The 23084-nt window shown below is 40.3% G+C and overlaps 1 protein-coding gene and 1 long non-coding RNA gene across 6 annotated transcripts in view; one reads left to right on the top strand and one right to left on the bottom strand.

The window, feature by feature from the left end:
- Positions 1-1316: 1316 nt before the first annotated feature.
- Positions 1317-23084, bottom strand: part of LOC138825978 (uncharacterized) — a 34908-nt gene continuing 13140 nt past the window's right edge. The window contains exons 4-6 of one of the 5 annotated variants that reach the window (XR_011371545.1): positions 3438-3566; positions 1998-2162; positions 1317-1540 (exon numbers count right to left, since the gene is read on the bottom strand). This is a non-coding gene — a long non-coding RNA (uncharacterized lncRNA). Of the gene's footprint in view, positions 1541-1600; positions 1680-1997; positions 2163-3387; positions 3567-23084 lie in introns of those variants that run through there. The other 4 variants (XR_011371546.1, XR_011371543.1, XR_011371542.1 and 1 more) reach the window with 4 other exon arrangements.
- Znf33b (zinc finger protein 33B) lies at positions 2107-12232 on the top strand. Its single transcript, XM_070020812.1, has 4 exons — positions 2107-2189; positions 6625-6769; positions 6981-7076; positions 9559-12232. The coding sequence occupies exons 1-4, from the start codon at positions 2127-2129 to the stop codon at positions 11601-11603; spliced, it is 2349 nt and encodes a 782-aa protein (XP_069876913.1). The 5' UTR covers positions 2107-2126; the 3' UTR covers positions 11604-12232.

Raw genomic sequence — 23084 nt, 5'->3', positions numbered from 1 at the left:
TAATTGGTGATAAACATCAAAACCCATTGTATTTCTTAAAAATAGAGGTAAAGTCGGAAACAAGTGCCTATCAGGCGACCAGCTGGTGACCATCCAAGAATGAAGCCCTGCAGCAAGATTGTGTAACCTTTTGCCCTTTCTCATGGAGACTTTCGCTATAAAAATTTGTTATCCACTGCATTAAATAGCACTCAGCATCCACTCCTCTTGTGTGTGAGTTGTCTGTTTGCCATCTCCCCACCTATTCCAGTTCCTCCACTAGGTGTCCTCCGTTGTCCGGACAGAGCCGGTCCGCGGCAAATTTTGATTTTGATTTTCAGCGCTCTGGTTCCCTTTCCCTGTTTGCCCCCAGACTCAATGGTGGGGTCAAGCTTGTGTGTGTGTGTGTGTGTGTGTGTGTGTGTGTGTCTGTCTGTCTGGGCACTATTCCTGAGCTTTTCCACTCAAGTCTGGTGCTCTACCATTTGAGACACAGCTCCACTTCCGGCTTTTTGCTGCTTAATTGCGCCGAGTCTCGTGGACTTTCCTGCCCAGGCTGTCAGATCTTGGGTTTCTGGAACATGTAGGATTACAGGCGTGAGCCACCTGCATCAGGTGTTCACATAACGGTTTTATTCCACGGATGAGACCGATTTCCCAAATCTTTAAAGCAAAACTGACACGCAGCTGTTATTGCTTGGCAGCTCTGTGTACAGAGTGCGCACCGCAGGCCCCCCTCTCCCTCCCGGCCCAGGTTCTCAACTTTGGGACGCCCCTGTCGGGCCCCAGGGTGCCGGGTGCTCAGGGAACTCACTAGTACACTAACCCCTATTGGTAGGACTTCTCCTTTCCCCGCCCATCCGGAAATGCTGGCCGCCGAGCCTTCTGGGAAATGTAGTTTGACTCCTGACCCTGCGCTTAAGTTCTGCGCAGGCCTCCTGCGGCTCTACTCGCCCCGCCCTCCCCGTCTCCCTCTGGCCCCAGACCGCCCAGTCTACGCGGTCTTGGGGGTGCGATGCCACACGCCCCGGGTGCAACGGGTGAGAACCAAGGAAGCCCCGCGCGACTTGCGGGGTACATTCAGCGCCCGGCTGCGGAGAAGATGCCTGCGGACCTCTTGGTGGGACCTCCAGATTGCGGCGTCTCCGTCAGAGCTTGAGGCAGTCTCAGGACAGACCCCCCCCCCCTCAGTTTTCACTGTCCTTTTCCGGCCTGGGAGGAGGATCTATGCGCATGCGTGAGGTGTGCCGCTAGCACCTGTGGAGGGGCGGTGCTGCAGGGCGAGCCTATGCGCGCAGGCGTGAGGCGTGCTTCGTGCTTTGGTTCAGCACCACTGGGGTGAGGGCTGTACAGGAGGGTGAGCATATGCGCATGTGGCTTGGGTGCTGGGGCCTTGGTGTCGCCACTTAGATCAGTTATCCTTTTCTGGATGCCCTGTGTTGCTTGGTTTTCTTTCATAGATTGTAAGCTGCTTTCCAGAAGTAGTTATCACTGCATTTTGATGTATGCTGTTTACCGGAGTTCCCCCTAGCACTCAGCAAGGATCTTCAACTATTGTCTGCTTTTGTTTTTATTTGGTACAAGAAAAGAAAGGTTTACTTCCTCAGGGTCACATTTTCTTAATGGTGAAGGCCAAAATTCAGCTTTCCATTCTGGCAAACTAGTATACTTAATCTGAGCAAATTTCTTACAAAGACATCCTTTGGAGAAACCACAAAGTTACAGAAATTAAAACATTGTTTTTTTTCTTAGAAGCTTTTTATGACTTTCTGTGCACTCACTAGCCAAAGGGTAAGTAATAGTAGTAAGAAAATTGATAGGACAGCCCAGAATATTTTTTTCAACATTTTCAGTGTTACTGTTCTTTCACTAGGTGTACTGTCAACTTGTTTAAACTATGTTGCCATTTTTAATTTTTTTTTTTGTGAACACCAAGGAGATTAAAACTGTTAAATTCCTGAGGATGCAAATACTTATCTGAGAGAGTGATATTAGAGTAATATTAGGTGATCACTCACCTGATTTCTTCTGATCATTCTTAAAGGTCAAAGGAACAGTAACTTCCCATAGAGAACATTTCATCTTGTGGATATGAGTAGTTTTTTAGGGCAGAAGAATCAAGAAATTTATGGAAGTCAGTATCTTTCATGACCTGTATTTCTCAGTTGTATCTTCAGAACTGTCTACATACAAAGCACAAAATGAACAAGGTAAGGGTGCATCATTTGTTCTTACACTATTTTATTTTTATATGGGAGTTTTGTGAGATTTATAACAATCATTCTTTTTGTAGTGGTACTGGGACTTGAACATGGAGGGTTTTTTTGGGGGGGGCTCCGGTCGTGGGGCCTGAACTCTGGGCCTGGGCGCTGTCCCTCAGCTCTTCAGCTCAAGGCTAGTGCTCTACCACTTGAGCCACAGCGCCACTTCCAGCTTTTTTCTTTTTGCTTATGTGGTGCTGAGGAATCGAACCCAGGTCTCATGCATGCAAGGCAAGCTCTCTACCACTGAGCCACCTTCCCAGCCCGAACATAGAGTTTTATGTTGCTTGGCTGGTGCTTTTCTGCCTGAGGTAAGCCTTCACTTCAGCTTTCTGCAGGTTTTCTTCCTGGGCTGTCTTTGAACTGCTGTCCTACAGATCCCAGCTTTCTGAGTATCTAGGATTGCATGTGTGAGCCTCCAGCTTTCAGCTTGGATATGAAAAAAATATTGTGTAGATTCAGTATTGCTTATTTGAAAATTACTTTTCCTACTTACTCTCTATAAAAATATTTATGTTAATGGATAGAAAGCATCACTTTCATATATCTGATGATTATTGAGGTTGTGCAGCTTTCTTAAATGGGTATGGTTTTCAGGTAGTATTCTCTTGCTTCATTTTTTTTTTTTTTTTGCCAGTCATGGGGCCTGAACCCTGGGTCTGGGCGCTGTCCTGCAGCTCTTCAGCTCAAGGCTAACGCTCTACCACTGGAGCCACAGCGCCACTTCCGGCTTTTTCTGTTTATGTGTTGCTGAGGAATCGAACCCAGGGCCTCATGCTTGCAAGGCATGCACTCTACCACTGAGCTACCTTCCCAGCCCCTCTTGCTTCATTTTTAAGCATTCTGCTTGTACAGATATTTGAACTCAGAGACTCACACTTGCTAGGTAGGTACACCCCAAGCTTTTTTTTTTTTTTTTTTTTTTGGCTTTATTTTTCTGACATTGTCTCGGTTTTTGCCCAGGACCAGTCTCAGACAGTGTTAGGGCTTCCTAAGCCAGTTCATTGGTTAGGGTAGCAGTTTACTAGCTTTTTTCTTGTGCTAGTCTGAAACAATGATCCTCCTGATCTCTGCTTCCCAAGTAGAAGGGATTACAGATACGAGCAACTGTGCCTGGCTAGGATTTGTGATTTTTGTAGTCTCCTACCTGCTTTCTGCATTTGTATATGTTCTCCTAGGCTGGCTTTCCACACATACCAGATCAGTTCCTCTGTTTGGCTTGCCCAGGTTGTCCATCGTCCTTTTTAAATATTTGGGTCTGAGAGTTCAGTGTCCTCCCATCACCCATCTTGTAGATTTGGTGCTTTTTAGCTTCTGATCGTTTCCCTAGAGATTTTAGGGATAACAAATGCTTTCAGGGTACTATCTTACTCTCATGATGATTTAACATTTTATATTTATAATTGTATAAAATTATAGGCACTTAGTAGAGACTGTACTTTGAATCTTAAATTTTAGTCTTTGCCTAGTGATATGTAGGACAGTATACTTGATATTCTTGTACATTGTTGTAGAGTGACTGAGGTTCTAAGATCAGAATGGTAAACAAGTGATGTTCTTCCAAACATTGTGTTGCTAAGCAACAATAGTTATCAGTTTAGATGTATTACATGGATTTTTGTGTTATATCTTCTAATTCGGGTGGGCTCCTCAGGACATATCCTATCAAAAGTAAATGAGCATCAGTACATTTTATTTTTGAAAATTTCTTATCAAGGATATTAGATTGTATTCTGTATTTTGCAGTCTTTTCCCCAGTCCTGAAATGTACATGGTCCTGTTGACTAACTGAAGTTTGACTAAAGTAGGGACCAATGGCCCTGTGGGCTTTAGAGGTGCTGATCACTTTTCCCATCAGAGATGACATAGCTAAATCTCTTTCGGCCATTCTGGGAGAAGCCTGAACTACAGTGACCTGCTCTCTACCGCATAGACTGACTCCTGTTAAATTTTATCAAATTACGTTTGGCAGCTCTTGAAATTATCAGATGATTTTTTTCTTTCATTAGTTGGTTGAATTGTATTAATTGACTTTGAAATGTACAAGTAACTTGACATTTCTAAAATAAACCCAACAAGGTTATTATAATCCATTATACTTATGAGTTGCTATGTTTCATTCACTTATATTTTGTTTAGGGTGTTTTTATCTATGTACATGAGATAAACTGATCTCTCTTTTTCTTTCTCTCTAAAGCTATTGCCCAGTATAGTTTTGAAGTTCTGGGTTCAAGTGGTCTTCCCACCTACACTCCCAAGAAGCTGGGATTACAGGCACATAGCACTGGGCGAGGCAGTAATCTAAATCTATATCTACCTATCTATCTCTATTCATACATACACACACGCACATACACGCACACACATATAAACTCATTTAACACATCAAGAAAATGACAATGTGATGTGTGGCCACTTGTCCGTCTGTGTGTGTGTGTGTGTGTGTGTGTGTGTGTGTGTGTGTGTGTGTGTGTGTGTGTGTGTGTGTGTGTGTGTGTGTGTGTGTGTGTGTGTGTGTGTGTGTGTGTGTTGGTTGTTGGGTTTGAATTCAGGGTCTGGGTACCATCCCTGAGCTCTTTTGCTCAAGGCTAGCACTCTACCACTTTGAGCCATAGCTCTACTTCTGGTTTTTGACTGGTTAATTGGAGATAAGAGTCTCAAGGGGATTTTTTTTTTTTTTTGCCTAGGCTGGCTTTGAAGCAGGATCTACAGATCTCAGCCTTCTGAGTAGCTAAGATTACAGGCATGAGCCACTAGCACCTGTTTCCCTCCCCCCCCCAGTATTTTTTTTTTTTGTCACTCAGGTAGATGGAACTCTGGGCCTATGTACTGTCCCTCAGGTCTTCAGCTCAAGGCTAGCACTCTACCACTTGAGCCACAGTGTAATTTCTGGTTTTTCTGGTGGTTAATTGGAGATAAGAGTCTCACAGACTTTCCTGCCTGGGCTGCACTGAACCATGATCCACAGATCTCAGCCTGCTGAGTAGCTAGGATTACAAGCGTGAGCCACCAACGCCCAGCTACCCCAGTAATTTCTGATAAAAGATAGGAGAGTAAATGTTTATGTATGTCATATATCTATGTCTCTCCATAAATTATTTGTGTTGGCTCAATCGGTCTTTGCACATGTAACCCAGACATTTAGAGCATGTCAAAACAAACAAGCTATGTGCTGGGGGCCTGTGGCTCAGACCTGTTTCTTAGCTACTCAATTGGCTGCGATCTGAGGATCACAGTTAAAAGCTAGCAGATAAGCCCCTGAGGCTCTTATTTCCATTTAATCAACAAAAAGCTAGGAGTCAGGCTGGGAAGATGGCTCAGTGGTAGAGCACTTGCCTTGCATGCATGAGGCCCTGGGTTCGATTCCTCAGCACCACATAAGCAAAAAGAAAAAAGCCGGAAGTGGCACTGTGGCTCAAGTGGTAGAGCGCTAGCCTTGAGCTGAAGACCTGAGGGACAGTGCCCAGGCCCAGAGTTTAGGCCCCATGACCGTACTCAAAAAAAAAAAAAGGAGTCTACCTGTGGCTTAAGTGGTAGAGCATCAGCACTGAAAGAAAAACCAAGGAACAGTATCCAGGCTCTGAGTTCAAGCCCCAATTCTGGCATCAAAAACATATTGAATTGTAAATTGCTATTCATCATAAATGCTTTATTTCTGTAATTTTTGTAAGTATAAATCTGTAGCATACAAAAATACTCTTGAAGATAATAAAATGATTGGCAGACTATTGGGTTTAAAATATTCCATATTCAATTTTCTAACTACTTCCTTGGCCTTTTTTCTTGTGTCAGGAAAGTGACACCTTCATGTCCTCTGCTTGTTCTATGCTGGCTTCTGGAATGTTCCAACCACCCTCTGGTGTGGCACTGGGCTTGGGAAAAGCACAGGGTTAGTCTTCAACCTAAGGAAATTCTAAATAGAACATTGTTTTTATTCCTAAGACCTGGAATCAAACTCAGTATCTGACACTTTTACTCATTACCTGGAACTTTACCACCTTAGCTATGCCTCAAACCCCATTAACCTGGTTTGTATACACTTTGTATACATTTGCTTTTTAGGAAGTATATTATTGCATATGTTCTGTTATTTACTGCATATATTCCATTATTTACTCATTAAGTATGAGGACTTTTACTCAATTTAGTATTTCCAACAGCTCTAATAGTTCCAGGTACTTTACAGGGTCTTGCTTTTTTGTTGTTGCATGAATATGAATTAATACCTTAATCCAATAGCAGTTATTTTCTTTCCTCTCCCTTTGGAAGTATAAAGCAAATGCAATGAATGTATAGTGATTTTCATAATCTGTGAGCAGTAATTGCAGTAAGGAATCATCCCATACATCTTTTTTTCCATGTCACCTAATCATGGATGTTGCAGACTGGACAGAAATTCCACGGATCAGTGTCATTTAAGGATGTGACTGTGGACTTTACTCCCGAGGAGTGGGGCCACCTTGATGGTGCTCAGCGGTCTCTGTACAGGGACGTGATGCTCGAAAACTATAGCCACCTTGTCTCAGTGGGTAAGGCTGTTTACTGTGTCGTTCCATATAGCACTTGCTTTTTCCTTTAGTTATGAAGCCTGTGGACCCTTTGTACCATGTAAAGATAGTGGACATTGGGAAAAAATTGAATTTCCTGTTGGCATGTTTCAACAACACAATGCTTCATCCACTACCAGAGGCCATACTGTCTAAGCTGCTGACCAAATGCCTTCATTATTTCTGTTAACAGGGTATTATGTGAGCCAGCCCGAGGTGATCTTCAAACTGGAGCAAGGGGCAGAGCCATGGACATTGAAGGAAGAATTTCCAAGTCAGAACTTCCCAGGTGAGTTAGTTTGGACTGCAGAAACAAGTATCAGATCTGTTATTATATGTAGTTAATTCGAGTTAATTCAAATAATCCTTTTCTTTGATTATGTGTTTTTGGTTTTCTTCTAGTTGGTTGTTCATATTGATATTTTAGCTTTTGTTTTTTGTTTTTGTCTCTTACACGATTTCAGTTTCTGCAGCTGATTATGGGCATCAGCCATAATCTGTACTTTTTGCCTTCTGTGTCCAACATGATTCTCTGCTTCACTCTTTTTTTTTTTTTAAAGTGTTCCATTAACTCCTGGGTTTATTCATTATATTTATTTCACTTCACTTCATTTCATATTTGCCAGTGCTAGTTTTGAACTCAGGGGCCTTACTCTTTCTCAGCTGGCTTGCTCACAACTGGTGCTCTACCACTTGAGCCACTCTTCCAGCCATGGATTTTTTTTTTCTGTACCTAACTGGAAATGGACTTTTAAGGACTTTTCTCCCTGAGCTTGCTTCAAATCATGAACCTCCAGATTTCAGCCCCCAAGTAGTTAGGATGACAAGCATGAGCAGCTTCTGGATATTTTGTTCCTGTTTTTTTATTTGTTTTCATACTCTCCCAAAACAATGTTAGATCTTCCAATTCTCTCTGGTAAAACTAGGGCATCTTTTCGAAGTTTTAACTATGTAATGATAGTAGTGTTTATTTCTGGATTTTGCCTGAGATATCAGGTTAGGAGAGCTTTAAGCACTCTTGTCTTGGTTTTGGATAATTTATTAGTGAGATCTGCTGATGGAATATTGTACCTCAAGAAGTTTAGTTTTGTCCATAGCCTTGCTGTTCTTTAGCCTTGCAATTTCTTCTTCTGGGGGAGTTTCTTTGATCTGGTCTTGATTTTGTGTGTGTATGCCAGTATTAGGGGCTTGAAATTAGGGACTGGGTTTGTTCTTTAGCTTTCTCACTCAAGGCTGGTGCTCTACCACTTAAACCACAGCTCCACTTCCAGACTTCTGGTGGTTAGTCAGAGATAAAAGTGTCAAAGATTTTCTTGCCTGGGCTGGCTTTAAACCACAATCTAATTAGCTAGGATTACAGATGTGAGCCACTGGCATCCAGCTGGCCTCGAATTTTATTCTGTGTTTCAATTTACTTTTTTCAATTTAAGGCCACCTTAACACTGCTTAGTTTCTTTTCCTCATAGCAAATCTCTTTCTCTGTATAGCATGTTTGGTTTAGCTATCATAATTCTAACTGCTCTAACACTACAGAAAGCAGTATTAGACTTGGGCTATCATAGTTTAGAATCTGATTATTCCTACCTGGTGGTTGACCGAGAGTTTCTGATTGTTTCTCCAATATTTGAAGCAATTCTTTTTTGTTATTTAGTGGGACTAAGGTTTGAACTGAGGGTCTCACATTTGCTAGGCAGGTACTGAGCTTACAGTCTGAGCCTCCCAGGATGACAGGTGTGTACCACTACACCCAGCTGTGGTTTGGGAAGTAGTCTTGCAAACTTTCTGTCCAGGCTGGCTCACTATATTTTTTGTTTCCTTGCTATTTGAAAGTCATAGGCTATTATAGGTAATGCTTATTTTGTGGATCTTATTTTTAGTAAGATACATGGAGAGATTAGATTATTCATATATTCTAAAGTAGATATGTATGTTTGTGTGTGTGTGTATGTGCGCGTGCGCATGCACGCGCCAGTACTTGGGCTTGAACTCAGAACCTAAATGCTGTCTCTTAGCTTTATCACTCAAGCATAGAGCTCTACCACTTGAGCCATACCTCCATTCACAGCTATTTGGAGGCTACCTGGAGATAAAAGTTTCATGGTTTTCCTGCCTAGTCTAGTTTGAACTATGATTCTCATATCTCAGCCTTCTGAATAGTTGTGATTACAGGTATAAGGCATGAGTGCCTAGCCAACTTTCTAATAGTCAGATTCTTTTCTCTTTTTCCACTATTCTAGTCTACGTATTTATTCATACCTCACACCCACAAAATAGAAAAAGAATGTACACATGGCAGTTAGTTTCACTTCTGGAACTTGTATAGAAAACAACAGCTATAACATATGACATTTGTATAGAGATTTTTTAGTGCCAGGTGTTGGTGGCTAGTACCTGTAATCCTAGCTCCTTTGGAGATCAGAATAATGGTGAATTGAGGCCAGCTTAGGCAAAAGAGTTTGTGAGACTCCCTTTCTAGTCCCATAGCTAAATGCAGTAGTACATACCTGGCATCCTAACTTTGAGCAAAGCATAAATAGGCATATCACAGTCCAAATATGCACTTGAATAGGATTGACACCCTAGCTTAAAAATAACCAGTGCAAAAAAGCTGAAGGCGTGGCTCAGTGGTAGAGTACCCATGTTACAAATATGACATGAAGCGCTGAGTTCAAACCCCAGTACCCCCAAGCTCCCAAATAAACAAACAAAAAAACCTATAAAAGGAAAATAGATGTTTTTTAAATGCTGAGACTGAATTTTCATCTTTCTAGACCTTTGGAATGCTGACCATTTGAAGGACAGGAGTCAGGAAAATCCATCTAAACATTTGTGGGAAGTTGTATTCATTAATAACAAAAGGTTGACCCAGGAGAAAGGCCATATAATAGGAAAACCATTTAACTTGGACATCAATTCATTTTCTCCCACAAAATTATTCTGTCATTGTGATTCTTATGGGATGAGTTTCAACAGAATTTCAGAATTGATTTTTAGTAGGACTACCTACTTAAGGAATGAACCTGATGAATTTAATGCCTGTGGAAAATTGCTACTCAAAATTAAACACGAGGAAACTCACTGTAAGGAGAGAAGTGAAGTTTTAAAAAACAGGACTTCTAGCTGTCACCATGAGGCTCCTATTCAGCATGAAAGGATTCAGACTTTAGGACATATTTTTGAATATAATGTAAGTCAGGAAGCATTCCTGGAAAAGACATTGTTCAACCCACATACAAGTGAAAACAGAGATGAGATGGACCATGCCAGCTCTGAACATGGGCGAACTCCCTCTAGTGCCTCATCCCTCCTAGACCCTGAGGTGGTGTCCTCTGAGGAGGATCCCTGGAAATCTATCCCTCTCAAACATGGTGGCATTCTTAAGACACACTGTGAATACAGTGAAAGTGGAAATCATTTCAAGAGCAAGTTATGTCTCTCACAACCTCAGACAACTCATAAAGGAGAAAAGCACTTTAAGTGTCCTGACTGTGGGAAAGGTTTCTTGGAAAAGTCATGTCTCACAAGGCATCATAGGGTGCACACAGGAGAGAAACACTTTGGATGTAAGGAATGTGGGAAAACTTTCTGGGAGAAATCAAACCTCATGAAACATCAGCAGTCACACGTAGGAGAAAAGACGTATGAATGCAATCAGTGCAGTAAAGCCTTTGGCCACAAGTCAGCCCTCATATTACACCAGAGGATGCATACAGGGGAGAAACCCAATCGGTGCACTGCATGTGTGAAAATGTCTTACCAGAAGTCAGACCTCACTAAGCATCAGAGAACCCACACAGGGCTAAAACCCTATGAATGCAATGAATGTGGGAAATCCTTTTGTATGAATTCACACCTTACAGTTCATCAGAGAACACATACTGGGGAGAAACCCTTTGCGTGTCTGGAATGTGGGAAATCTTTTTGTCAAAAGTCACACCTCACGCAGCCTCAGAGAACTCACATAGGTGATAAGCCTTACACATGTGATACCTGTGGGAAAGCTTTCTACCACAAGTCAGTACTCAGAAGACATCAAGTAATCCACACAGGATTGAAACCTTATAAATGTTATGAATGTGGGAAAACCTTTTGCTTAAAGTCAGACCTCACAGTACATCAGAGAACTCACACAGGGGAGAAACCTTTTATATGTCCCGAATGTGGGAAATTCTTCAGCCATAAGTCAACCCTCTCGCAGCATTATAGAACACACACCGGGGAAAGACCTTATGAATGTCTTCAGTGCGGAAAAATCTTTTACAATAAGTCCTACCTAACTAAACATAACAGAACCCATACTGGAGAGAAACCGTATGAATGCAATGAATGTGGAAAGTCTTTCTGCCAGAAATCACAGCTCACACAGCATCAGAGAATTCACCTTGGGGAGAAGCCCTATGCATGTACTCAATGTGGAAGAGCTTTCTGCCATAAGTCTGCTCTAACTGTGCATCAGAGGACCCACATAGAAGAAAAGCCCTACAAGTGCAATCAATGTGAGAAATCTTTCTGTGTAAAGTCAGGACTAATTTTACATCAGAGAAAACACACAGGGGAGAAACCTTATGAATGTATTGAATGTGGGAAATCCTTCAGTCACAAATCATCCCTCACAGTACATCATAGGACTCACACAGGTGAGAAATCTTGCCAATGTAAGGAATGTGGGAAAATCTTTTACCGTAAATCAGACCTTGTAAAACATCAGAGGTCGCACACAGGTGAGAAGCCCTATGAATGTAACACATGTAGGAAAACCTTTTCTCAAAAGTCAAACCTCAGTGTCCATCAGAGAATACACACAAGATCAATCTGATGAATAAAATGGATATTAGACATGAATAGCCACAGATTAGTCCACTCTACACATTAGCATGCACACACAGGAGAAAGTTCTGCTGCCATTTCAAATATTTAATATCTTTCTGGACTGAATATATCCTTTGCCAGTGATAGAGGATAAACAATAGATTTCAACAACTTCAACAGCCTAAGTGACATCCTAAATTAATGCTGATATATAACTTTACAGACTTATTTTTCATTGAGGAACAACAAACCCAGGGCTAGCTCTGAGTGCCCTTCTACTAAATCCCCAACCCCAAAACCTTACAGATGTTTTAAATTTGTAAACATTTCTAGGAAAACACATGATGTCAAACCATATATAGAGAAATGTCAAATTATGAAATTTAATCTGAAACTTTTGTATTATACATCATGGTTTAGGTATGTTGCCAGAAATGTTTTTAGAAAACTTAAGTAGTAATTGACAGCTATATGTTTTCGAATATAAATCTTTAGAAACTTCTATAAAGTAATAAAAGTATAGATTTATAAGCACGTGGTAAGAATACAGAGAGTTCTCATGCACTCTTCATCCTTGTTCTAATGATGTCTTACATAACTGTGTTATGAAATATAAGAAATTGTTATTATGCAATCTCAAATATAGACTTTCTTCAAATTTACCATTTTTACATGTGTTCTGTTTTGTGTTTTATCCAGTTTTTCCTTGTAGATTTGAGTAGTCATGAACATAATTAAGTTGCACAATTGAGCAGGAATCTGGAGTCTGTATTTATACCAGGATTATCAGGGCATCATGATGTGACATCAAGAAATTTCCTTTTTAAAATACTCTCTCTTTCTGAATCCCTAACACTGGGAACCATTTGAATTAAACCTTAAAAAAAATAGATTATAATAGCATTAAAAACATAAGAGAAATAGCTTTAGTATGTGTAAGACTTAAATGTTTCCATGTGTTAAGTCATATAAAGTGTCTGTATTTGGGGCTGAGGATGTAGTTCAGTTGATATAATGCTTTCCTAACATGCACAAGGCCCTTGGCTTAATCCCCAGCATCTGGAGGAAAACAACTGAATGCCTTTCATTCAAATCAATGTAACGTAATTGTGACTAAGATGTAGGTATCCCTAAATTAGTAATGGTGTCAAGAGGCCAATCTTCCATGTATTTAGGCCCTGGAATAAGAGTTGAAATGAGAGCCTATGTCTGCTCACTCAAAAATTATCAATCAAAATGTTAAATGCAGAGTTATAGATCCTATTTCATATTCTTCTTAGGCTTATGTAATTTTTTTCCAAACCTGTAGCTAGTTGCATCACAATGTAGAGAAAGAGGAGCACTTATGACCACCAAGATGCTGTTCAGTGATGTTTGGCTGTAAATTCAGAGATAGGCCATACCAAGGCAGAGTAGGATTGAGGATGGAATAGGGCCACAAATTAGACAGAATGGGGGAAAGTCATATGTTATATCACATAGTAGTTTACAAAAGTAATATTATATGTTCTAATAATTTCAGGTTGCTTGTGTAATTTTCTGCCTTCTAAAACTAGAAAAAGAAAAATGTGGAGTAAACAGATAAAGAGTAAAAAGTAGTGCAGTTGGAACAAAACCAGTAATATAATAAAATGATTCTCTGAAAAGGTCAATAAAATTGATAAAACTCTAGCTAAGTTAACTAATTTAAAAGACAAAGACACAAAGCCAGATGTAATGACACATGCCTATAATCCCAGCACTCAGGAGGCTGAGGTAGGAGAATCATGAGTTCAAGGCCAGATTGGTTTACATGGTAAGACCCTGTCTTAAAAAAAAAAAAAAAAAGCCAGGTGCTGGTGGCATATGTCTGTAACCTTAGCTACCTGGGAGGCTGCAAACAGGATTATGATTAAGAGTAGAGGCTAGCTAGACAATAAACTTCATGAAATCCCTTTCCTACCTATAGCTTGACACAGTGGCACATATACCTAGCTCAAGGAAGCCAAAACCAGGAGGATCATATTCCAAGCATACTTACCCAGGAAGTGAAACTGTATCTCAGAAACAATGCTATCTTAAAAATAACCAATGCCCCCCAAAGGGCTGGAGGTATGGCTCAACAATGGGTTTCACAAGTTTGAGACCCTAAGGTCAAACTTTATTTCCTCTCTAAATAAACAAACATAAATTATAAATACCAGAAATGAAAGAGAGCTGGGTAGCAGTGACTGCTGCCTGTAATCCTAGCTATTCAGCAGACATATCTGAGGATTGTGGTTCAAAGCCAGGCCAGGCAGGAAAGTCCATGAGACTCTTAGCTCCAATTAACCAACAAAAATCAGGAAGTAGAGAATGGATCAAGTGGTAGAGCACCAGCCTTGAGCAAAAAAATCAAGCAAGAGTGCAAAGGTTATGAGTTCTAGCCCCAGTACCAGCACAAGAAAAAAAAGGACTACCATTATTGATGCTACAAACATCAAAAGAAATATAAAAAATATTAACAAATTCTACCCATAAATTAAACCTATACAAAATGGACCTATTCTTTTAAAGATGCGTTCTTTAAATATGTAAGAATAAACTTAGTAAATAGCATGTTAAGAAGAAGCATTGTACTCATAAACAGACATGCTAAATGGAAGCCCTTTTGTACATCTACTTAAAGATAATAAGTCATATTTTAAACATTAAATCAGTATTTAACAACCTTGAAAAACAAAATACCAGGACTATACAAGTGTCCTGCTGAAATCTACCAAAAGAATGAATAGAATTGTTACCTTTTTTTATTCCTAAGTATTTTTCCCCCCAGAATGTAGTAGCAAAAGGAAAAATCTTATTCCATGTAGCCAGCATGACTAATAACCAAGTCAAACATTACCAGATATGAAATTACAGACCAAAAACGGACATGAGAATATAGATGTAATAATAATGCAATTACTTCTCATCAAATCAAATTTAACAATGTATAGATAAAAAAATCCACAAGAACATATATCACCACAAAATGGGATTTATTGGTTAAACATTCAAAATCAGTAACTTATCAACAGCACAAAGATGAGCCATAGATTCAGAAAAAACATTAGACAGAACCCAAAGCCTATTAATGAGAACACCTCTTGGCAAGCTAGATAGATACAGGAAGCACACCAATATTGTAAAGGATTTCCATACATACAACTAATATCACATTTAATGTCTTATATCTAGGGTCTTTCTGACAAATCAGGAACAATACAAAGATGTTCCTGCCTTTTTTTGTGCTGGTCCTGTGGCTTGAACTCCAAGCCTTGGTACTGTGTCTTTGTCACTCAAGGCTGGTGCTCTATTACTTAAGCCACAACTCTACTTCTGGCTTTTTGATTATTAATTGGAGATAAGAGTCTCATGGACTTTTTTGCTTGGTCTGGCTTGAACCATGACCATCAGAATCCAACTTCTTGAGTAGCTAGGATTATAGGCATGACCCACTAGTACCTGGTAACACTGCCTTTTTTTTTTTTTTAAACCTTCTGGCCGAGTGCCAGTGGCTCATGCCTGTAATCCTAGCTACTCAGCATGCTGAGATCTGGTTCAAAGCCAGCCTGGTCAGGAAAAGTCCGTGAGACTCTTATCTACAATTAATTAACCACCAGAAAACCAGAAGTGGTGTTGTGGCTCAAGATATAGAGCACTAGTCACTACATAAAAGCTAAAGGTAGTGTCCAAGCCCTGAGTTCAAGCCCCAGTACTGGCAACCAAAAAAAAAATCATTATTTCTAGTATTAGTTATGTACTAATAGGCTCGAATCATCATCATCTTACTGCCACGCTAGCAGTAAGGAATGAAAACAACAACACCCTAACACTCCAATTCTAGTGTCAGATGTCAGGATTCCAGTCTCGGGGGTCTAGGTTGAGCTCTCAGATCTGGACACTTCCTGTGGAAAGGACTACACAGAAGGGAATAGAGTGTAACAACCTGATGTGGAGAGGCTTAGTTACTGGAAATTTGTGATATATATATATATATATATAGATAGATAGATAGATAGATAGATAGATAGATAGATAGATAGATAGATATAGATACACACACATATGACATATATGTACATATATGTATACACACACACACACACACACACACACATATATATATATATACACACAAGGTATACAACGTTGGCTCAGACTGAGACCTGAGGATCATGGTTCAAAGTCAGCCTAGGCAGGAGCAGGAAAGTCCATAAGACTCATCTCTAATAAACTACCCAAAAGCTGGAAGTAGAGCTGTGGCTCAAGTGCTAGAGCACTAGCCTTGAGTAAAAAAGCTCAGGGACAGTGCCCAGGCCTTGAGTTCAAGCCCTAGGACCAGCACACACATACTAAAAGCTATAGTGAATGAGAACTCTCCAAAGAAAATGTTCCCTTAAGGGGGAGTTGGGAATATTAGCCTCAAAATCTTACCTCATATCAACACATATGACACATGACCCAAGCTTGCAAGGTCCACAGGTCTATTAAAGCTTCATAACTGGTACCAGACAATACCACAGATAGTGTGTCCAAATGGCTATTCAATCTGATGCAGCAGAGAATGCTTATCTTACATCAGCTGTTGTTGTTACCATGTGAACAATATTTCCATTTGTTTTATTGGACAATTACTCTAATGTACTAGTTATAAGCTGAGTAACTCCAGTTGGTAAACACAAATCCAGTTGGAGTACCTAATGTTGATTTCTTCCCAGTCAGTTCTTCCAAAATTGGTTTTTGTGTGTGTGCCAGTAATAGGATTTTAACTCATAGCCTGGGCACAGTTCCTTAGCTTCCTCACATAGATGGTTCTCTACCACTTGAGCCACAGCTCCACTTGTGGCTCTCTGCTGGTTAATTTAGAGATAAGTCTTACAGACTTTCCTGCCCAGACTAGCTTTGAACTGGAGTCTTCAGATCTCAGCCTTTTGAGTAGCTAGGACTAGAGGCCTGAGCCTTCAGCTCTTCCTGGCCCTTCCATGGATTTTCTGTTTTCAATTTTAGGCCAGACTTTGTTCTGAAAGTTGCAATCGTCTATGCTATTCCTAGTCAAGTGCTCTTAACCAGTAGACCTCTTTCTAATTTCTAATTTCCAAATTTCACCAGAATGTAACCACCTCAGGATAAATGATACCTGAGGACAGTATGCTCTGCCATCGTAAGTATATAGTTTTAAAACCAAACTAAAATGTTATCTTTCATTCAAATAGCTTTATGACACAAATATAAACCATGTTAACAGCAATCAAAGGTTTGAGTTTGTCATTTTTTTTATGAGAAAAGAATTCTCTTGTGTCTCTGAATGTCTTTCTCCTAACAGGCAGCTAGGTTCTTGCTCCTTCCAGTTTATTTATTTTTTTGAGGTACTAGGGCTTAAATACAGGGCCTGGGTACTGTCCCTTAGCTTTTTTGCCCAAGGCTGGTGCTTTACTTATGAATAAATTCAGAAAAAATGATTGGGTCATCCAAGTTCACTTCCACCTAGGTGAAATGAAAACAGCACTGCACCTGGGGGCTTGTGGCTCACCTCTATAATCCTAGCTACTCTGAAGGCTGAGACATGAAGGATTAAACATCCTGAGCAGAAAAGTCCAATTAACCATCAAAAAGCCAGACTAGAGGTGTGGCTCACACGGTAGAGTGTCAACCATGAGTGAAAAGGCCAGGGAAGGGTTTGAAGCCCTGGTTCAAGCCTGGGTACCAGCATGGGAAAATAAAATATTTGGTTTTAGGAAAGCATGACCAAAGTTTGCTTAAGAGGAAACATTGAATGGACCTAGTTGAAAAATTATCCTGCATATGTAAAGCATTTATTCTTTAAAACAAATCACTGATATAAAAGGAAAAACCAGGAATTTTCCTAGATTAGAAGAGACTAAAGATATCTAACAAAAAAAATAGAAAAAGGGGGTTGGAGTGTGACTCAGGTGGTAGAGCACCAGAGAGTGAGCAAAAGTGTCAGATACTGAGTTTGAGTCTAGGGGGTGGGATACAAAGAGTAAGAATAGACACTGTTACAACATGTGGCAAAATTTAGGGTATATAGATTATGAGTTCTAATTATTGTTTGTTTTCTGACTTGGATTGTAGTTCTGCAGTCCTGTAGATCAGTACTTTGTTTGGAAGAAATATATACTGGCATATACAGGTTAACAGAATCTCATGTCTATAGCTTGAGCAGAAAAATCCACGAGACTATTTCCAATTAATCACCAAGAGGGTAAAAGTTGAGCTGTGTCTCCTAGGTAGCTAGGATAACAAGTTTGAACCACTGGCACCCAGGAAGGAAAAGATTTTTCTTTTGTTGTTCCTTACACTGGGTCTTGAACTCAGAACCTAGGATCTGTCCCTTAGCTTTTATTCACTCATAGCTGGTACTCTACCTCTTAATTCACAGCCACCAAAGTGGCCTGGCCTGGGGTACCAGGTACCTCAGAGCTGCAGTGGTCCATAGAATGCCAATGCAGAAGACTCCCATAGACATGGAAAGTATAAAAAGAGACAGAAACTAGAATCAAGGAAAAACCAAGACCTGGAGCTTCCACAACCACCTGGCTCTGCCCAACGGAACATGGAATGCAGAACACAGTCGTGACCAGCGATCTACAGTTCACGGAAACAGCCATCTGCCATAGCACTGCTGGACAGCCTCCCAAGTTCCAGAATAAGTGAGTACTCCAAAGGGATGCCCCCACTTCCACTGCCATGGAAGACCAATGCTGGTGGTAACACCCAGAGTTTGACCTCTACCTACCAAATGGGCTACTGGTCCCACTGAAACTGGGAATTGTACAAGCTCCCCAGCAACTAGTGGAGCACACCTAGACCACTAGGCTTGACCAAGAGTGCCTCTGGGGGGGAGCTCCAATGCGGCCGGGCCCTAGCTGAATTCAGAACCCTGCCAGTGGGTCCCAGCAGCCAGAGTCATAACAAGTCTGACCTGTGTGTCCCGGGCTGGAGACCCAGCAGCCCAGGTCCATGAGTCCCTGGCTGAAGTCGGGAACCACGCCTGTAGGCCTCAGTAGCCGGAGGTGGAAGGAACCCAATCTGTGTGTCCTGGGTTGGGGACACAGACAGCTCAGGTCACCAGTATCTGGCTAAAATCAGGAACTGTGAGCGGGTTCCAGCAACTGTAATACAACCAGCCCACCAGGTTTTGCCAAGAGTGCCCCTGGGAGGGAGCATGAGCAGTCTAGACTGCTGGTCCTTGGCTGAAGTCAGGAACTGCTTGTTGGCTCCCCCAGGTGGCTGGACGAGCCCCACCTGTGTGTCCCAGGTGGGAGCCCAAGCTGTCTAAACCACCTGTCCCTAACTTAGGAACTAAGTGCATGCCTCAGGAGAGGGTGGAGTGTGTCTGCCCATCAGAATCTAACAAGAGTGAGCCCTATGTGGGTCAGACTAGCAGCTGGTGGTGGGCCCCTCCCCCAACAGAGCAGAGACAAGGCAAAGTCTATCTCAGCCAGCCCAGGGCTGAGAGCAGGCTTCAACAATTGACCTAGGAACCAACCCAGAACCAAGCAAAGGCAGCCACCTATTGACCAAAACAGTCAAAAGTTCAGGATTTGTCTTCCAAAATCTCTGAATCCTTAATGTGAAAATCACAATGAAAAATTACAAGATTCATCAACAACTAAGACAGCAAACCAGTCACCCAAAGCCAGCAGCTACCCAGGGAAGAACTCCAGAGGAAAAGAAATGGAAGACAAATGTTACATCCAAGAGTCGATAGAGGCAATGACTCAAATTAAAACGAGAGGGCTGGGAAAGTGGCTCAGTGGTAGAGTGCTTGCCTTGCATGCATGAGGCCCTGGGTTCAATTCCTCAGCACCACATAAGCAGAAAAAGGTGGAAGTGGTGTGGTTCAACTGGTAGAGCATTAGCCTTGAGCTGAACAGCTGATGGACAGCGCCTAGGCCCAGAGTTCAGGTCCCATGACCAGTTAAAAAAAAAAAAGAATTAAAGCAAGAAATGGATCTGAAATTTAAAGAACAAAGAAATGAATTATCAAAAGAGATCTAGGAGTTCAAACAAGAGATGCACTCTAAAACAGATGCAGTACACTCTTCGCTAAAAGATGAAATTAATATTTTGAGAGCCAACATAGAAATAATAAATGGATCAATTTTCTCCATGCAAACCACAATGGAAACCATAGTTAATAGAGTGAATGAAATGCAAACTAGAATATCAGGTACTGAAGACAAAAATGCAGCAGTTGGAAAAAATAGTCACAGATTGGGAAAAAAACACTTAAAATATGCTATAGTACAATGGGGAAAAATCAGATTCACTGCAGATCTCTCCACAAAGACACTGAATGCAAGGAAGGCTTAGGAAAGTACCATCTGAGCACTTAGAACCAATAACTGCCAACCTAGACTGTTACATCCAGTGAATCTAGCATTAAGGTTCGATGGAGAAACTAAAATTTTTAATAGTAAAGAAAAAATGAATTCATAAATAAGCCAGCACTACAAAGACTATTGATGGGGGAATACAATCTCAAGAAAATGAGATCAGGGATCCATATCAGATAGATATCACTAGAAGACCAACTTAGTAAACACAGGGGGAAATGAAAGAAGAAAAACTTAGGAAAGCAGGAAAATGACAGGAAACAATGCACCTCTCTATAATAATCATAAATATTAATGGACTCAATTCACCAATTAAAAGAAAAAGAACTGCAGATTGAATCAGAAAACAAGACCCATGTTGCTTTCAAGAGACTCACCTCACAGCCAAACATAAAAACAAAACTCCGCGTGCAGGGATGGATGAAGATCTACCATGTAAATGCTCCCAGCAAGAAATCAGAAGTTGCCATCCTGATATCTGACAAAATAAACTTTTCATTAAGATCAATACAAAAAGATAAAGAAGGACACTACATATTAATACAGGGAACAATCCAAGAAGAGGATATCACCATTATTAATTTATACTATCCAAACATTGATGCACCCAAATATAAGCAAATACTCTCAGACTTACAGGAAAAAATAGATCTTAATACAATCATAGTAGGAGATTTTAATGCTCCATTCTCACCAAAGGACAGGTTTACCAACCAGAGGATTGGCAAAGAAGACTATGAATTAAATGATGGCATATCTCAAATGGAATTAATGGACACCTACCAAGTTTTCCACCCTACAGCAACCCAGTAAACATTCTCATCAGCCCATGGAACTGTCTCCAAAAAAATCATATCATATAGTTCATAAAAAATTAAGCAAATACAAGAGGATTGACATAATCCCATGTATTCTACCCAACCATAATGGAATCAAGCTAATTCTCAATAACAAAGCATACAATATAAATTACTCAAATACATGGAAATTGAACAGCATACTTCTGAGCAACGCCTGGGTCATAGAAGAAATTAAAAAGTTCCTACAGGGACTGGGAAGGTGGCTCAGTGGTAGAGCGCTTGCCTTGCATGCATGAGGCCCTGGGTTCGATTCCTCAGCACCACATAAGCAAAAAGAAAAAAAAAGCCAGAAGTGGTGCTGTGGCTCAAGTGGTAGAGTGCTAGCCTTGAGCTGAAGAGCTGAGGGACAGCACCCAGACCCAGAGTTCAGGCCCTACGACCGGACCCCCCCCCCCAAAAAAAAAAAAGTTCCTACAATTCAATGAAATGAATATACATCACAAAGAAACTTATGGGCCACAGCAAAAGCAGTCCTGAGGAGCAAATTTATTGCTGTCAGTGTACACATCAAGAAAATAGAAACAGACCAATAATCTCATGATGCAACTAAAACTGCTAGAAAAGCAAGAAAAAATTGAACCCAAAATTACTAGACAGCGTTATCCAAAATAAGACCTGAAATTGAGATATAGACTTAGAAAACCATAAGCAAAATTAAAGTAAAACTGTTTTTTTTAAATCAATAAAATCGATGGACCTCTGGGCAAGCTTAGCTGAAAAAGAAGTGAGGAGACCCAAATCAATAAGATCAGGATGCCACTGGAAAAGTTACAAAAACATCTAAGACAATCATAAAGAACTATTTCCAGAATCTATACTAAGAAATGAAAACCTAGCAGAAATGAATGAATTTTTAGAGAAATACAAATTGCCCAAACTGAACCAAGAAGAATTAAACCAATAACTTACAATGAGATAGAGGAAGCAATCAGAAGTCTTCTAACAAGGAAAAGCCTAGGACCAGATGGATTCACAATGGAATTCTATAGGACCTTTAAAGAGAACTAATACCCATACTTCTCAAGATATTCCAAGAAATAGAAACAGATGGAGAAATCCCAAACTCATTCAATGAAGCCAATTATCACACTCATCCCCAAAGACCCAAGGAAAAAAGAGAACTACAGACCAATCTCTTTGATGAACACAGATACAAAGCTCCTCAATAAAAATTTAGCCAACAGAATCCAGAAACATATAAAAAATCATACATTATAATCAAGTAGGCTTCATCCAGAAATGCATGCATAAATCAATAAATGTAATCCATCACATCAACAGATCCAAGGTCAAGAATTAATTATTATCTCCATTGACATGGAAAAGGCTTTTGATAAAATACAACATTCATTCATGTTAAAAGCTCTGGAGAAAACAGCAATAGAAGGACCATTCCTTAAAACAATAGAAGCCATATACGACAGACAAATAGCCAACACTATATTAAATGGGAAAAAACTACAACCAATTCTCCTAAAATCAGGAACAAGGCAAGGATGCTCACTCTCCTTCAGCATAGTTCTGGAATCTTAGCCAGAGCAATAAGGTTAAGAAAAGGACATTAAAGGGATCATTATAGGGAAGGAAGAAAAGGAACCATCCCTATTTGCAGATGACATATTATATCTTAACGATCCCAAAAACTCCACTCCCATACTCCTAGAGCTTATAAACCCCTTCAGCAAAGTAGCAGGATACAAAATTAACCCACAAAAATAAACTGGCTATCTGTACACCAACAATGTTCAAGCAGAAAGGGAAATCAAGGAAACAACCCCATTTACAATAACCTCAAAATTTGGGAATTAACCTAACCAAAGATGTAAATGAAAACTATAAAAGCCTGAAGAAAGAAATCATAGAGAACGCCAGGAAATATGTTCTTCGATAGGCAGAATTAATATAGTGAAAATGGCCATACTGCCAAAGATGACATACAAATTCAATGCAATCCCCAACAAAATCCCAATGACATTTTTTACTGAAATAGAGAAAATAATCCAGAAATTCATATGGAACAAAAAAGATCTAGAATAGCCACAGCAATTCTAGGAAAAAGAAACAATGCTGGAGGGATCATAATACCAGATTTTAAATTCTACTATAGAGCCATAATAACAAAGACAGCTTGATATTGGCACAAAAAGAGACTTGAAGACCACTGGAACAGATTAGAAGATCCAGAAATAAAATCACATACCTATAGTCAGCTGATATTTGACAAAGGATCCAAAGACATACAGTGGAAGAAACCTAGCCTCTCAA

This window comes from Dipodomys merriami, unplaced genomic scaffold (genome assembly GCF_024711535.1).
Source record: "Dipodomys merriami isolate MVZ:Mamm:240054 unplaced genomic scaffold, mDipMer1.0.p SCAF_14, whole genome shotgun sequence".
Taxonomy (NCBI): Eukaryota; Metazoa; Chordata; class Mammalia; order Rodentia; family Heteromyidae; genus Dipodomys; species Dipodomys merriami.
Note: the sequence above shows the minus strand (reverse complement) of the source record. Positions and strands in the feature narration are given on the sequence as shown.

Bases quoted from the DNA above. Each gene is read 5' to 3' on its own strand.
- Znf33b (XM_070020812.1), top strand. From the start codon at position 2,127: ATGACCTGTATTTCTCAGTTGTATCTTCAGAACTGTCTACATACAAAG. The intron at 2,190-6,624 runs GTAAGGGTGCAT...TGGATGTTGCAG, and splicing joins CAAAGCACAAAATGAACAAG to ACTGGACAGAAATTCCACGG. The intron at 7,077-9,558 runs GTGAGTTAGTTT...TCATCTTTCTAG, and splicing joins TCCAAGTCAGAACTTCCCAG to ACCTTTGGAATGCTGACCAT.